Raw genomic sequence first — 18358 nt, 5'->3', positions numbered from 1 at the left:
TCAACCCCTGAAGACACTTTTCATATCCAGTCATAGTGATAGCGCCACCTACTGGCAACAGGAAAGGACAAGTTAAAACTATCTCTTATAGTTTTACCCCACATTACAAATGTCCATTGTGACACTTTTTAGCCTTCACATGGCTAAGGATACTTAAAACCTCACAAAACTTGGCACGCATGTTAGAAGGGGTGTTCTTTGTTCTCCATTATGGTTATGAAGCATGTTTTTTTTTTTTTTAAATGGCTCAATAACGCCCCCTACAAAATTTCAATGAAGCAGCCCTTGCCATATGTTTTACCTAGCTGTACAAAATGTGGGGGGCAGATGTATCATCTTTAGACTTAAACATAACCCTCTTGAAACCATACCCTAAACTCAACACAAACTAATCTGATCGCCTTCAAATGTGGGCAGCACAATATTAAGATGTTAAATTGTGAAGCTTTTTTTGATTGATCAAATGGTGTGTCCATGGCATGGTGTTGAATTTTCATGTATCACTTTGAAAAGCTAAGTAGCATGTAAATGGCCTAGACATGATCAGGGTCCCGTTTCAGAAAGCGTGATTAGTGAAAATTCTGAGTATGTTGAGCCTGAGATGAGGGAAACTCTGGATTTTCTGTTTCAGAAAGTGAGATCAGATCATCCCTAGATCAGTAACCCAAACATGATCTTCAACTTTATAATAATCTGTCATCGATGTAAGGACAGATCTTCGCACAACGTGGATTTATCCTCAGCCCAGAATAAAATCTGTGTCCATCTTTAGGTATAACGTTGCGACTCTGTGGACAGTTGCACTGAAACACCTACTGTGGGCTACATTATTGCAGTAATCACTGCTTAATATGTAACCTATAAAACTGATCAATGAACAGTAGCCTAATCTTTCATATTGTAGGCTAGTCGCATGATTGGAACATTCGTATTTATCAACCGGAGATAATGTGACTATTTCTGAGTGAGGATGACTGTGGTGCAGCTGAAACAAACAGGTCTAAATAAGGTTTAAAAGTGAGTTTTCCATTATTACCTGCTGATAGTCTGAATGATGTTTTGACAGCATTAATAAAATACGAAATGAGCAAGATTTATTAATGTAAAATAGATGTCTAAAACTTATACCTATAGACACATTTTCCACTGCAAAAGAATAATGAATGACTTTACAATCAGAGGTTCATGAGTAAACTGTGTCTTATATTTGATCTGTAGCCTATTTTCATAATCAGGTTGCCAATTGCCACCGGCATTTTGTCTCATCGGGTTACAGCTTAATAAATATAGCCTTCCTATTTCAAATTGAATGTAATAGGGCTGTAGCACTTTATCATTCATTAAGGAAATTCCAGTCTGGTAAATTATGAATGAGCCACGCTGTATAGTAGCCTAATAATGTTAACGCATTGATCCTCCTGCGTTTTAGAGCCTATCATGGTCCACGTTTGCACACATTCATATTTCTAGCTCCACCCGACTAAAATGGAGGCTCTGCCTTTGCCATGGTGAATCGTAGAATCGGAGCCCCATAGATGATGGCTTTTTTTTCATCCCCACGCACACGCTTCCATCAGGCTCAACATACTCAGAGTTGATTGAATTAATGCTGATCAGCTGTTCTGGAACTGAAAATTCAAAGTTTCCCACCTCAGGCTCAATCAACCCAGAGCTCAGGAATGGGCTCAGAGTTTGTTAAGCCTGCTTTCTGAAACAGGGCCCAGATCTGTCCCCTACTTCAAATTTGTGACAAGAGTTCTGCCCTGAAGACATCTACATGCCGATATCCAATGTCATCGCAACACCTACTGGTGCCAAGAATTTACGAGTTTTTAACTTTAATGTGTTCCTCCAATTAAAACAACACACAAGACTTGAATGTGAGAATATAATTTACAGTGAATATGTCATATCATGTGTACAGTTCAGTTCAATGATTGATATACCAGTGCAAGCAAATCCAATCTGAGTTCAATCCAGTGCATTATGTGCATTAATGTCAGTGTGGGATCTTTTGGGCGGTCTAGTGGAAGTTTTAAGCATTCTGGCTGCTGTAGGAAAGAGGCTGTTTTTCAAGCAAGTGGGTTTGGTTTATATATATCGCTTTACAGAGTGGAGAAGCTGGAACAGGTGATGGGCTGGGTGAGAGAGGTCCCTGGTTAATTTAGTTTAGCTGAAGGTGCATTTTATGTACAGTATGTTGACTGGAGGGAGGTCACAACTGATTACGTTGGAGGTTTTAGTGACAATCTGCTTCAGACTGTTCTTGGTGAGACTTACTGAGCTTCCTCAAGGAAGAACAGTCTTTGCTGGGCCTTTCTGTTGATGTGATTGCTGTTGATATTCCATTTTAGAGTTTTACTGATGTAGGTGTTGAGGAATTTGAAGCAGTCTGTCAGGGTTATGGGTTGCTTAGAGATTTGAACCGGGGCCTGGATGTTTGTCCTACTCCTGAAGTCTACATCTATTTTGAATTGAATAAAAACTGTCATATCAACCACACAGATATTTACCACACTTTAGAGCCGTGTCAGCTGGTGAGCGGTGTAGAGGTCCCAGCTGTCATTCCACCCGAGGCATGCATGGGGGCAACGGCCCGTTCAACGCTGCTTGCAGCTTTAATTATTATTAGGGCCCGAGCACTTACCCGCAAGGAACCTATTGTTTTTACAAGGATTATTATTATTCTCCCACGGAAACGCATTTTTCATGGTCTTAGGACACTCAAAACCTCATGAAAATTTGCACACACATCGGGGTCTGGTGAAAATTGCAATGTTCTGCAGTGATTGCGCTCGGGTGTGGCCAGGGGGCCCCCTATACAATTGCACCGGCGGTGCATTTCACCTAGAGGTATGAAATTTGCAAGGTAGATGTATCATTTCTAGACCTAAAAAAAGTCAGCACGACCCATGCCCCAAACCCCACAGCACGTCAGCCATTTTCGATTGAATATGATTTTTTTGCGAATTACACGCTTCATACTTTAACAAACTCCTAGAGAATGGATCTGATCGACTTCAAATGTAGGCAGTGCAATCTACAAAGCCTTGCAATGCTAAATTGTGAAGCTTTTTACGATATATCAAACAGGTTGTCTGTGGCGTGGCGTTTTATTTCGATGCTTCGCCACGAAAAAGGAAGTTGCATGTAAATGGACTGCACATGCAACTTCACAGGTGTGATAAGAGTCCTGCCCTGAAGACATTCACATGCCAAAATTCACTCAGTCCTAGTGCCATCTACTGGCAACAAGAAATGACATGTTTTTTACTTTGATGTACTCCTAGTAGGTTGATCGGATCCATCTCAATTATTGGCAAGATGGTGATGATGTTATATTACGGGGCCTGTGCATTTTATTTTCAATTCAGTTCAATTCAATTTTATTTATATACTACCGTACCGATGATATTTACAGAAGCCCAACAGTTCCCACCAAGAGCAACACTAGGCGACGAAAAACTTATTTTTAAGAGGCAGAAACCTCGAGCAGAACCATGGCTCAGGGTGGGCAGCCATCTGCCTCGACCGGTTGGGGTGAAGGAGAGAGAGGGAGAGAGAGAGAGAGAGAGAAAGAGAGGGATGGAAGGAGAGAGAGGGGAGGGAGGCAGCCTACACAATATACACACATAAGTACAGACAGTAAAGGTGATGTTGCTATAGACTAAATGAAAAATGGTACAGATATGTATAGTAGTGTTAATGATAACAATCGTAATGTTAATGATTATAATAACAATAATAACAATAGGACTAGTAACAATAGTTGTTGTAGCAGAGGGTGTCGAGCAGGAACACGGGGGCAGCAGGTGACCCGCAGACACAGATCCAGACTCCACAGCTCCAGAGCCAGAAAACCTGTAGGAAGTGATAGGAGGAGAGACGAGAGGGACGAGAAAGCACAAGACTACCGGAAAGGGGAGAAGTTGCAATAATGGGATGAGGTTGCATACAGAGAGAGAGGAAGTAGAGGAGAGAGGAGCTCAGTGCATCATAGGAAAGTCTAGTCTAGACCTATAGCAGCATAACTAAGGGATGGTTCAGGACTCACCTGAGCCAGCCCTAACTATAAGCTTTATCAAAGAGGAAAGTCTTAAGCCTACTCTTAAATGTGAAGATGGTGTCTGCCTCCTGAACCCAAACTGGAACCTGGTTCCACAGGAGAGGAGCTGAGCGCTCTGGCTCCTACTCTACTTTTGGAGATTCTAGGAACCACAAGTAACCCTGCATTCTGGGAGCGCAGTGCTCTGGTGGGGTAGTAAGGTACTATGAACTCTTTAAGATAAGATGGTGCCTGACCATCAAGAGCTTTGTAGGTAAGAAGAATGATTTTAAATTCTATTCTAGATTTTACTGGAAGCCAATGCAGAGAAGGTAAGACAGGAGAAATATGATCTCTTTTCCTGTTTCCTGTCAGAACACGTGCTGCAGCATTCTGGATCAGCTGAAGAGTCTTAATGGACTTTTTCGAGCAGCCTGATAATAAGGAATTGCAGTAATCCAGCCTAGAAGTAACAAATGCATGGACTAGTTTTTCTGCATCATTTTTAGACAGGATGTTCCTGATTTTCGCAATATTACGTAGGTGAAAAAAGGTGGTCCTTGAAAATCAAAGCTAACTCCAAGATTAATCACAGTGGTGCTGGAGGCCAGGGCGATGCCATCAAGGGAAACTATATCTTTAGATAATGCGTCATGGAGGTGCTTGGGCCCCAAAACAATAACTTCAGTTTTATCTGAGTTTAACATTAGAAAATTACAGGTCATCCAGGTTTTAACATCCTGAAGGCACATTTGAAGTTTAGCTAACTGATGAGTTTCATCTGGTTTGATCGATAGATATAACTGAATATCATCTGCATAACAATGAAAGTTTATGGAATATTTTCGGATAATATTGCCTAAAGGAAGCACATATAAAGTGAAGAGGATCCGAGGACAGATCTTTGAGGAACTCCATGACTAACTTTGGCATGCATGGAGGACTCATCGTTAACATGTACAAACTGAAATCGATCTGATAAACAGGACTTAAACCAGCTTAGAGTGGTTCCTTTAATGCCAATGAAATGTTCCAGTCTCTGCAATAGGATCTGATGGTCAATGGTATCAAATGCAGCACTAAGATCTAATAAAACCAGTACAGAGACAAGTCCTTTGTCTAATGAAATAAGGAGGTTGTTAGTAATTTTCACCAGTTATGTGCTATGATGAACTCTAAATCCTGACTGAAAATCCTCAAATAAACTATTGCTCTGTAGAAAGTCACACAGCTGTTTAGCAACTGCTTTCTCCAGGACCTTAGAGAGAAATGGAAGGTTAGATATAGGTCTATAGTTGGCTAAAACATCTGGATCAAGTTTGGGCTTTTTCAGAAGAGGTTTAATTATAGCTACTTTAAAGTACTGTGGTACATAGCCTGTTGATAGAGATAGATTGATCATATCTTTAAACATATTACACATTATTTGCCATGAAACAGAAAGTTGTTTATTGAAGGGCTAAGAATGCTTGAAAAATCACAAAACGTGGCCACATGTTAGAAAAGGTGTATTTTGTTGTCTGATATGGTTTGGGGGCATGGTTGTAAGATGTAGCATCTCTAGACTTACAAAACAGCCTCTTGGAGCAATATCCTAAGACCAGCAGGAAGTTGGCCATTTTTAATTATTTACAAAACCTTTCCCCATTTACATGCTCAGTACTTTAACAAACTTCTCCTAGAGCCTTAACCCGACTGACCTCAAATGTGTGTAGTGCCATCTTAAGAACCTTGCGATGTTAATTTGTGAAGCATTTTTTGATTGCTAAAACGGCATGGCCATGGCGTGGCATTGATGTTTGATTTTTCGCCATAAATGCACTCATTTTTCATGGTCTTAGGATACTTGAATCCACAGGAAAGTTTGCACACACCTCAGGACTGGTGGGAAAACCAATGTTCTGATAGCGCCACTTACTGGCATCATAGAAGGACATGTTTCAAACTTTATTTCTTGTGCCTCATTTATGTTTTTACCCCACATAAAACCTTACCACTATGGACAAATGTCTATAGTGATGCCTATATGCTCCTCATAGCAGTTTGTCCAAATCCATCTAAGTTCATGTCAAATGCTCGCCTTGGTGAGTAATTATTCTCCATGAAACAGGAAGTTGTTTTTTGAGAGCTATGCCCTAAACCCCACCGGAAGTCAGCCACTTTGAATTGCATAAGTAAGTGACATCAACCACAAATAATTTCCACACTTCACCTGTGTAATATGTGTTAACTTCAGAGCAGTGTCAGCAGCCATGCTATGTAGAGACCCCCGCTGTCGCTCCACCTGAGGTGTGCAAGGGGGCGAGTGTTTGATGTTTTGAATGATTGCGCAACCCCCTCTCACCCTACAATGCATGAAATCCATGTTTTATAAATTTCTTAAAGTCTCTGCAGATCAATTATGTGATATTTTTACCGATCTTCTTAACATGTCACTTACCCAGCATAAGGTCCCAAGACTGTGGAATATGTTGTTATCCCTGTGGCCAAGAACAGATACCCAAAAGAGGTTAATGACCTTATGCCAGTAGCCCTTACATCATTAGTGATGAAGAACTTTGAGCGATTGATCAAGCAAATCCTGACTGATAAGGTTCAGGGCATGCTTGACCCAATGCAATTTGCATATCAGGTTAACAGAGGAGTAGATCATGCTATCACCACTTTACTTAATCTTCTGTTTAAGCATGTTGAGGGTAAAAACAACCCATGCAAGGCTTTTATTTGTCGATTTGTCATCTCCTTTTAATACAATCCAAACACACATCTTAGTTGGGAAACTTCTGTCCACTTGATCCAGGTATAGTAAAATGGGTACTGGATTTTTTAACATTTAGGCCCCAGTCAGTCAGCTTTAATGGTGTTCTGTCTGGGAAGCGGTTGTCATCCACAGGCTCACCCCAGGGGTGTGTCCTGTCCCCACTATTGTATCTCCTATATACACATGACTGTAGGAGTCACTATGATAACAGGCTTCTTCTGAAGTTCGCAGGCGACACTTATAAGTCAGTCTCCTCCAGTATGGAGAGGTCAACCATTGGCCAGTTTTGAACGACTTTCTTGAATGGTCTGACCACCACTTTTTGAAGTTAAATGTCATTAAAACTAAAAACTTGGCCATAGACTTCAGGAAAACTCCCCACTCAACCTCTCCAACAATAATCAAGGGGTCACTTAGTGAGACAGTGGAGTTTTACAAGTACGCAGGAACAGTGACTGACAAAAACTTGAAGACAATTAGGGCAAGAAATTATCTTTTTTCAGAGTATAGGAAAACTACACATGAATCTTTATATTTAGAGTACAAGAAACTCTGAAATTAGATAAATAGAAAACATAGAGGAGGCCAAAAAAAGAATACTACAATGACAAAATATTAGAGAAAAAGGATAGTCCACGTAAATTATAGAAGTCACTGAATCGAGACTAAAACATACAATTTCAGCGTGGATATTAGAGGAAAGGTTAAATCAGATAAGGCCAGGGTAGCTGACAGAATAAATATGTATTTTACAACCATTGCGAAAACCTTGATTAATAAGTTGCCGGGTCTGTCAGGATCCTATGGAGAGAGCCAAGTCCAGACTTTCTATTTAAAACAAGGGGCTGATGCTTTTGCAACAGTGTCTGAGGAAACAGTGTTAAAGAAACTTAAAGAATTTAACCTATCCAAAGCAACTGACTTGATATTCCTGCCAGATTCCTTAGGGATGCTGCGGATTCACCCCCTGTGAAACGCATATAGTAAACCTTTCCACTATGCTGGGAATGTTTCCCAATGAATTTAAACAGGCGAGAGTTATCCGTTTCTATAAAAGGAAGTAAGCTAGATCAGGGAAATTATCGGCCTATATCCATGTTGTGTGCGCTATCAGCGTAACAGAGAAGATCAATTATGAGCAGATATATACATATATCCTCTAATGATTTGGACTATACATTTCAATCAGGCTTCAGGACATCCCACTCCACTTACAACTGCCTGCTCTTTCTCACCGATTACATCAGGAGACAGATAGATGAAGTGAAGGATTGAATTGAATTGAAGCTCCTCCCTTAGTGTCATCTCCATGGTGTGGTGTGGTGGTAACTTTGGCCTGTCATTCTCCATACTTTGCCGCCGTGACTCTTCATCTACCTTAGTTTCTCCATCTCCTCTGTTTCCTCCTTCAGCACTCTGCTACTCATTCTCTTCAGAAGAAACATCCTAATACACAATCTGATCATTTGTACCAGCTGCAAATTTATAATTCAGGCATTTACGTTTACAGCAGGGAGCTACAAAATACAGCAGGGAGCCACAAAATACCTTGTGGTAGGATTTCTGGCTCTTGACAGCCTCACATTTACATTTTTGACATAAAGAATAAAATTGCTTTTTGGCTTGCTACTGGATGATGCTAATATCCATCCCTGGTTAACAGACAACTAATGTTACGTTTGCTCACTAGTTTATAGTAATAATAAAAATAATACATAAAATACAATACAATAAACATTTTTTTAATTTATTTTTTTATTATTTATTTAAGGCGCCTTTTTTTTTTATTATTTATTTAAGGCGCCTTTCTCGGCACTCAAGGACACCGTACGGGGATGCAAAGACATTTAAAAGCAGCAAAACTAGAAAATAGAACATTAAAACAAGCTAAAAGCAAAAAATTTACATCAAATGAGGTAGGCAGTTTTAAACAGATGTGTTTTGAGTTGCGATTTAAAATGGGAGAATGAATCGATGTTTCTAAGTTGGGGTGGTAAAGAGTTCCAGAAACGGGGGGCAGAGCGGCTGAATACTCTGCTCCCCATTGTGGTGAGACGAGCAGCGGGGACAGACAGGTGTATGGAGGAAGAGGATCTAAGGGAGCGGGTGGAAGTTGGACCCTGCAGGAGATCAGACAAATACGGAGGGGCAAGGTTGGGGATGGCCTTGAATGTTAACAGAAGGACTTTGAATTGGAAACGGCACAGGACTGGGAGCCAGTGAAGCTGTTGGAGAACAGGAGTGATGTGGTGGATGGAGGGTGTTCGAGTTATGATACGGGCAGCTGAATTCTGGACCAGTTGAAGTTTATGAAGGTATTTGTGAGGGAGGCTGAAAAGGAGAGAGTTGCAGTAGTCCAAACGGGAAGTGACAAGACTGTGGACAAGAATGGCGGCAGTGTGTTATCACAAACTACAGCCAGACATATCATACGCCTCATACTCTACTGCTTCCCTGTGTCTCCTTGATGCAAAGAATTTTCTGATATCCATCTAAAGAAGTCATTCAGTAATTATCAGTCAGGCGTGGCTCTTCTAATAAAAGAACAAAAGCATGCTGTTAGCAGAGTACGACAGGGCTAGCATTAGCCTGCTATATTACGACAGAATTCATTATAAACTTCAGCTAGCAAACTTGAATTGGTGTAGGACACCCTCTGCTACTAGTCCTATTGTTATTATTATCATTATCGTTATGATTATTATCATTAACACTACTATAAATATCTGTACCATTATTCATTCAGTCTATCACAACATCACCTTTACTGTCTGTACTTATGTGTGTATATTGTGTAGGCTGCCTCCCTCCCCTCTCTCTCCTTCCATCCCTCTCTTTTTCTCTCTGTTCCTCTCTCTCCCTCTCTCTCTCCTTCACCCCCAACCGGTCGGGGCAGATGGCCGCCCACCCTGAGCCATGGTTCTGCTCGAGGTTTCTGCCTCTTAAAAAGGAAGTTTTTCCTTGCCTCTGTCGCCTAGTGCTGCTCTTGGTGGGAATTGTTGGGTTTCTGTAAATATCATCACAGAGTATGGTCTAGACCTGCTCTCTTATGAAAAGAGCTCAGTGATAACTGTTGTTGTGATTTGGCGCTATATAAATAAAATTGAATCGAATTGAATTGAACTGAACAGCATGGTGGTGCAGTGGTTAGCACTGTTGCTTCACAGCAAGAAGGCTGTGAGTTGTTGCCCCAGCCTTTCTTTATGGAGTTTGCATGTTCTCCCCGTGTCTGCATGGGTTGTCTCCAGCTTCCTCCCACCGTCCAAAGACATGCAGACTTTCACATAACACTTGTCACACTAACGACATTTTAAGAAAAAACACATTTAACACAAAACAAACAAGACCACTACTGCGTTTCGCTACTTGAGCAGCGCCATACCATTTATACTCACATACCTTCCACAGAACCAGAGGACATTTGACAGCGGGCAAGGGGGAAAACCAGTGTCCACAATGTAGAAGGGAACTTTAGTGGGAAAGTATGGTCGTAAGCAAGTGAAGTTGTCCCAGTATCCACAGCACAGCTTTGGGTTAAAAGCAATCATTTTAATTTTGAAAGCTTTCCATGGTTAGCATATTCAATATCTAAAGATGCTTTTTGTTTTTCATGTAGGATGTTTGGTATGCACATGACACATTTGTAAGCACTGGTTTAACAAATGGGAAAAAAGCTCTTGATCTCTTCAGAGAATGAGAAAACAAATGCCCATAAAGCAAGCATGAATTCCTGGCACAGTTTAAAAGTTAAAAGTATACATAAATAGAAGCGTTTTTTGAATTACAAGTTTTTATGTTTTTTTATGTGCTATGAGGTATTTACTCATTAAATATAAGCTAATTTGCCTATCATACAAATCCATTTTCCAGGGCATTGGTAAAAGTCAGATGAATTAATTTGGTTTTATTGTGATAATATACCAAATGGCCAGACATTTGCAGAACGTTTTATCAAAAAATAGTTTAGAAAAATAGTTAGATGTATCTCAACCAATGATTATTAGTATTATTGTTTTATTTTTATTTATTTATTTGCATTACTTTTGGGTGAAATGGGGATTTTGTTCAGATCTCCGACTTTTTTGTTCTATGTTTGGAATGAGTAGCATTGGGATGCCTACATTGCTATACATTTATTATTAAATGTGCTGTGTTAAATCAATAAAGATCATGTTTGGATGACAAACTAATATCTAACTGAGATTTCAGTGTATCTAAAAACTGCAAATGAATGCATTCCGTATGTGCTTTGATATGGACAGTATGAATGAGGAAAGAAAACTGTGTCCGACAGCTACTTCAGGAGAGGAGTCAGAGTTTGTTCAAAATAACCTCCTCCCGAGGAAATTAGCTCACAGCCGTGGCCACAGTTACTGAAATAACGTTTATCTGATCTCGGACTCTGAATAGATAATCCAAAATTTTCCTCATCTCAAGCTGAACACACTCAGAGTTTTCACTAAACCTGCGTTCTGAAACAGGGTGCTGGATTATGATTAGAAACCAATGTACGAGTTATCTGATTTTTAATACTTGAAACACATTTGTACAAGTTAATCCCATTTTGTGCAATGTTGTTTGTTTGTCTGTCAGGCAGTGAGAGAGAGACAGAGATCAAAACATACCCATGTTGTACTTGGCCTTGCATTTTGTTCTTTTTAGTATTTCAAAAACCTGAAAGGGAATACAAAACAGAAGATCTAAAAAAACATATGGAACATATTCTAGTGTATAATCAACAATACAAGGAAACAATGACAAATCTCTAATCTGCAATAGCATTAATGACCTCAACCAAACTCCTGGCTCAATCCCATTCAAAATGGTTCTGAAAGATGAGATGAGAGTAAAAGCTTATATTTTACATAAATACTTTAAATGCATATACATCTAGGGATTGGATAAACCCTGTCAATTTGTGCATTTATTTGTTAGCTGATTGAAATGTAATTAATGGTGTCAGTGCTATGACATGACAGAGACATGCTGGGACAGAATGGACGATAACCCTCATCATAGACAAACTGTTTATATTACTTCTTAGCTTTACTTGTTATTAGTTTATCTCTGGGATTTCCAATGAACAACTGGAAGGTTTTACTTCATTGTATAATATTTATCTGTCAGAAAAATGTCTTTGTTAAAAACTCCAGTCATGTATAAATGGATATTTTGCTGTTGGTGGAAAAATCCCAGAAAAATGTCAGTGGACTTACTATTGAACTCCTGGTTTTGCTGTCAAAGAAGTCATCTTTGTCTGAGAGGTCAAACCTGTTATTCCACAGAGACACACAAATACAAAATCACACACACTTACTGTTTGTTAACGGTGAGACCCATTACTATAGTAAAAGCTTACTATAGTAACTTAAGAACTTAAAATACTGTCTCATTTCCCCATTTGTTGTTGATAATTTTCTTTTGTTTTTTGTTTTGTTGTAAATTGTTATATAATGTCATTCCATCAGTACAACCACCAAGTCATACTCACCATTCACCTCTGCTAATCAGTTTAATTTTTTATTTTTTTTAATCAACTCTTAATTGTATTTCCATAATTGGTGTATTATGTGACATGTATACAGGAGTGCAATGTGTAAACAGGATAAGTGACTGTACGAGATCGTTAAGTGACTGTAAGAGATCGCTCAGTCAATGTAAGAGATCGCGCAGTGACTGCACGAGATCGCTCAGTGACTGTAAGAGATCGTTAAGTGACTGCACGAGATCGCTCAGTGACTGTACGAGATCGCTCAGTGCTTGTAAGAGATCGCTCAGTGCTTGTAAGAGATCGCTCAGTGACTGTAAGAGATCGCTCAGTGACTGTAAGATATCGCTAAGTGACTGTAAGAGATCGCTAAGTGCTTGTAAGAGATCGCTAAGTGACTGTAAGAGATCGCTCTGTGACTGTAAGAGATCGCTCAGTGACTGTAAGTGATCGTTAAGTGACTGTAAGAGATCGCTCAGTGACTGTAAGAGATCGCTCAGTGCTTGTAAGAGATCGCTCAGTGACTGTAAGAGATCGCTCAGTGACTGTAAGATATCGCTAAGTGACTGTAAGAGATCGCTAAGTGCTTGTAAGAGATCGCTAAGTGACTGTAAGAGATCGCTCTGTGACTGTAAGAGATCGCTCAGTGACTGTAAGTGATCGTTAAGTGACTGTAAGAGATCGCTCAGTGACTGTAAGAGATCGCTAAGTGACTGTAAGAGATCGTTAAGTGACTGTAAGAGATCGCTCAGTGACTGTAAGAGATCGCTAAGTGACTGTAAGAGATAGTTAAGTGACTGTAAGAGATCGCTAAGTGACTGTAAGAGATCGCTCAGTGACTGTAAGAGATCGTTAAGTGACTGTAAGAGATCGCTCAGTCACTGTAAGAGATCGTTAAGTGACTGTAAGAGATCGCTCAGTGACTGTACGAGATCGCTCAGTGACTGTAAGAGATCGTTAAGTGACTGTAAGAGATCGCTCAGTGACTGTAAGAGATCGTTAAGTGACTGTAAGAGATCGCTCAGTCACTGTAAGAGATCGTTAAGTGACTGTAAGAGATCGCTCAGTGACTGTACGAGATCGCTCAGTGACTGTAAGAGATCGTTAAGTGACTGTACGAGATCGCTCAGTGACTGTAAGAGATCGCTCAGTGAGTGTAAGAGATCGCTCAGTGACTGTAAGAGATCGTTAAGTGACTGTAAGAGATCCATAAGTGACTGTAAGAGATCGCTCAGTGAGTGTAAGAGATCGCTCAGTGACTGTAAGAGATCGTTAAGTGACTGTAAGAGATCCATAAGTGACTGTAAGAGATCGCTCAGTGACTGTAAGAGATCCCTAAGTGACTGTAAGAGATCGCTCAGTGACTGTAAGAAATCGCTCAGTGACTGTAAGAGATCGTTAAGTGACTGTAAGAAATCGCTCAGTGACTGTAAGAGATCGTTAAGTGACTGTAAGAGATCGTTAAGTGACTGTAAGAGATCCCTAAGTGACTGTACGAGATCGCTCAGTGACTGTAAGAGATCATTAAGTGACTGTAAGAGATCGCTCAGTGACTGTAAGAGATCGTTAAGTGACTGTAAGAGATCGTTAAGTGACTGTACGAGATCGCTCAGTGACTGTAAGATATCGTTAAGTGACTGTAAGAGATCGCTCAGTGACTGTAAGAGATCGCTAAGTGACTGCACGAGATCGCTCAGTGACTGTAAGAGATCGCTAAGTGACTGTAAGAGATCGTTATGTGACTGTAAGAGATCGCTCAGTGACCGTAAGAGATCGCTCAGTGACTGTAAGAGATCGCTCAGTGACTGTAAGAGATCGCTAAGTGACTGTAAGAGATCGCTCAGTGACTGTAAGAGATTGTTAAGTGACTGTAAGAGATCGCTCAGTGATTGTAAGAGATCGCTCAGTGACTGTACGAGATTGCTCAGTCAATGTAAGAGATCCCTAAGTGACTGTACGAGATCGCTCAGTGACTGTAAGAGATCGCTCAGTGACTGTAAGAGATCGCTAAGTGACTGTAAGAGATTGTTAAGTGACTGTACGAGATCGCTCAGTCAATGTAAGAGATCCCTAAGTGACTGTAAGAGATCGCTCAGTGACTGTAAGAGATCGCTCAGTGACTGTAAGAGATCGCTAAGTGACTGTAAGAGATTGTTAAGTGACTGTACGAGATCGCTCAGTCAATGTAAGAGATCCCTAAGTGACTGTACGAGATCGCTCAGTCAATGTAAGAGATCCCTAAGTGACTGTAAGAGATCGCTCAGTGACTGTAAGAGATTGTTAAGTGACTGTACGAGATCGCTCAGTCAACGTAAGAGATCCCTAAGTGACTGTAAAAGATCGCTCAGTGACTGTAAGAGATTGTTAAGTGACTGTACGAGATCGCTCAGTGACTGTAAGAGATCGCTCAGTGACTGTAAGAGATCGCTCAGTGAATGTAATCTACAACGCTCAACAGTAGAATCAACTGTGAAAAATTCCCCGCAAACCAATAGGTAAGAAGTGTATTCCATAAGAGCATCTGACTGAACTGCTTATGTAACCAGCCCTGAGGTTGTACTGCACAGTCCAGACTCAAACTCGCAACCTCAGTCACTGAGTGATCTCTTACATTGACTGAGCGATCTCTTATAGTCACTGAGCGATCTCTTATAGTCACTGAGCGATCTCTTACAGTCACTGAGCGATTGTTAAGTGACTGTACGAGATCGCTCAGTGACTGTGCAGTACAACCTCGGGGCCGGTTACATAAGCAGTTCAGTCAGATGCTCTTATGGAATACACCTCTTACCTATTGGTTTGCGGGGAATTTTGCACAGTTGATTCTACTGTTGAGCGTTGTAGATATGGCTGTACTCTCAGACCAGCCTCTATAATTGATAAACCATGGTTTATGATATATTGTAGAATATCTGAGGGCACAACACATGAGCAGTTCACATGAGCAGTTCTGAGTTTTTATGAGACAACTTTATCCTGGCTCACTTTGGTAGGTTGTTTTTTTCACACTAAGCCCTGCTCACACCCTAACATTTTTTGTTAACTACTAAAATTACTAAAATGACAAAATAGGTGTTCTCTTTGTTGTTGTGTTGCTTGTACATTCATGTTGGGCTACAAGTGTCCAACTTATTTCCATGTAAAAGGGGTACTTACAGGTGTTGTTTTTCCCTGGAGAAAGTGTGGGAAAGGTGTTTGATGTTTTTGGGTTTATGTTCATCAACATGAGGGTGGAGAGGCTCCAGAACTTTATTGACCAAAGAACTGATCTTCTCCACAGCACTGCTTGACTGCTTAACTTCATACACCTAGAAGTGCCCACAAAACACACACACACACACTTTTCACACATCAATTAAGGTTACTTTATATATGATACACTTTTAGAATACAAATACTAAAATAGATTAGAGATTCAAAGGACAAATATGAAATACCATAAAACATTTTTATTAAGCACAATAGGTTCAACTATATTTTCAGTAACAATAAAATTTCACACTTTTTCATAATTGTGGAGATAAAACTGAAGTTATTGTTCTGGGGCCTAAGCACCTCCGTGACACATTATCTAAAGATATAGTTTCCCTTGATGGCATCGCCTGTCTAAAAATGATGCAGAAAAATAGTCCATGCATTTGTTACTTCTAGGCTGGATTACTGCAATTCCTTATTATCAGGCTGCTCGAAAAAGTCCATTAAGACTCTTCAGCTGATCCAGAATGCTGCAGCACGTGTTCTGACAGGAAACAGGAAAAGAGATCATATTTCTCCTGTCTTAGCTTCTTTGCATTGGCTTCCAGTAAAATCCAGAATAGAATTTAAAATTATTCTTCTTACCTACGAAGCTCTTAATGGTCAGGCACCATCTTATCTTAAAGAGTTCATAGTACCTTACTACCCCACCAGAGCACTGCGCTCCCAGAATGCAGGGTTACTTGCAGTTCCTAGAGTCTCCAAAAGTAGACTAGGAGCCAGAGCGTTCAGCTATCAAGCTCCTCTCCTGTGGAACCAGGTTCCAGTTTGGGTTCAGGAGGCAGACACCATCTCCACATTTAATAGTAGGCTTAAGACTTTCCTCTTTGATAAAGCTTATAGTTAGGGCTGGCTCAGGTGAGTCCTGAACCATTCCTTAGTTATGCTGCTATAGGCCTAGACTGCCTAGGGATTTCTCCTCCTCTTTCTCTCCCTCTGTATGCAACCTCATCCCATTAATGCATGTTACTAACTCAACTTCTCCCCTTTCCGGTAGTCTTGTGCTTTCTCGTCCCTCTCCTCTCTCCTCCTCCTATCACTTCCTGCAGGTGTTTCTGGCTTTGGAGCTGTGGAGTCTGGATCTGTGGTTGCGGGTCACCTGCTGCCCCCGTGTTCCTGCTTGACACCCTCTGCTACAACAACTATTGTTACTTGTCCTATTATTATTATTGTTATTATAATCATCAACATTACGATTGTTATCATTAACACTACTATAAATATCTGTACCATTTTTCATTTAGTCTATAGCAACATCACCTTTACTGTCTGTACCTCTGTGTGTGTATATTGTGTAGGCTGCCTCCCTCCCCTCTCTCTCCTTCCATCCCTCTCTTTTTTTCTCTCTCTCTCTCTCTCTCTCTCTCTCTCTCTCCCTCTCTCTCCTTCACCCCCAACCGGTCAAGGCAGATGGCCGCCCACCCTGAGCCATGGTTCTGTTCGAGGTTTCTGCCTCTTAAAAGGAAGTTTTTCCTTGCCTCTGTCGCCTAGTGCTGCTCTTGGTGGGAACTGTTGGGCTTCTGTAAATAACATCATATGGTCTAGACCTGCTCTTTTATGAAAAGCGCTGTGAGATAACTGTTGTTGCGATTTGGCGCTATATAAATAAAATTGAATTGAAGTACAGAACAGCAGCTGATTATAGTTTTCACTAAAACAACCAATGTATTTTTTTTTCCTAAAGGCCGCACTCCCAGCCATGCAATACACACTAATTCAACACTAGCTGGCCTTCATCTCACACAAGAAATTGGGTGTAAAAAGATAAAAAAACAATAAAACAATCAAGACATCTCCTAAGGGAGGTTATTATATCCGCGATATGGCGGCTAGCTGCCTTGTGTGAAAGGTACCAAGCCTCTGAGCCGGGAATGTTAGTAGTAACAGAGGCGGAACGATGTCTTTGTGAAAAGCCACAGCCGGCATGCCAGAACAGGAGTGACGTTTCAAGCTGCTGTGTTACCAGTCGCAGTCTTTGTTATCAGTCTAAATCCACCGACTATAGCTGCACCACGGCTTTGTTAGGACCCCAGCCCGGCGTCAGTGTCCACTGGAAGTGTCTTAGCACTGACTTGTTGTTCATTTGTCATTTTTGTGCTTCTACTACCTTCTCCACAGCTCTCTCTGCTCCCATTTTGTTCCGTCAACTTTAGGCTACATATCCACAGGGAGCATTTCAGAATAAGAGCATTTTGCCTGCCCGATTTTGCTGACATGTTTAGATTTTATTGATTTGATGTTTTTTACGATCGGGACTTTGCACAGGGTATTTTATTTTAAATATTGACTGGATGAGTTCCGGCAGCTGCGGCGTAGGCGGACTCAGTGGGAGGTAACCCGGAAAGCTGAAGCACTACATGAAAGCACACATGGTTGCGGGATTACGCGCAATATTTTGTTCAGTATGAATGAGTGAATGCAGCATATTGGCGGGCATTCTTTCCGCGTTTATTGAATCTCTGTGTGAAAGAGGCTTATGTGTTTCTCAAATTACCAATAGCTTATTGTTAGAACATCAGAGACTTATAGCCCTATTATTCCACTCTTTTAAGAAATAAAGTATTAAATTAGCTGTAATATTTGTGTATATGTAATATCAAGACCTCCTGATGCAGATCTAGATCAAAGGCAAGTAAAAGTAAGTAGGCAGGAAGGTAAGGAACAGTTATTTATAACTTTTGTCACTTTCCTATATTTATTATAAAATATGGGAATTTATTATAAAAATAATTCTTGGGAACACTGGGACTTCACACACAAATTTGTTCATTTGTGTATCCTAAATCTTTGAGCCCTTGAAGTCTCCCAT

At 40.5% G+C, this 18358-nt stretch overlaps 1 protein-coding gene across 1 annotated transcript in view; it reads right to left on the bottom strand.

Moving 5' to 3' along the window:
• Nucleotides 1-18358, bottom strand: part of LOC119893116 (anoctamin-1-like) — a 70650-nt gene that overhangs the window by 21091 nt on the left and 31201 nt on the right. The window contains exons 4-6 of the mRNA XM_038705068.1: nt 15451-15602; nt 12023-12077; nt 11432-11480 (exon numbers count right to left, since the gene is read on the bottom strand). Of these exons, the coding sequence (XP_038560996.1) occupies nt 11432-11480; nt 12023-12077; nt 15451-15602 (256 nt within the window). The remainder of the gene's footprint in view (nt 1-11431; nt 11481-12022; nt 12078-15450; nt 15603-18358) is intronic.

The sequence above is a fragment of the Micropterus salmoides genome, unplaced genomic scaffold, assembly GCF_014851395.1.
Source record: "Micropterus salmoides isolate LMB-PRFRI ecotype aquatic unplaced genomic scaffold, ASM1485139v1 Ms_hic_scaffold_8, whole genome shotgun sequence".
NCBI classification, from domain to species: Eukaryota; Metazoa; Chordata; class Actinopteri; order Centrarchiformes; family Centrarchidae; genus Micropterus; species Micropterus salmoides.
Note: the sequence above shows the minus strand (reverse complement) of the source record. Positions and strands in the feature narration are given on the sequence as shown.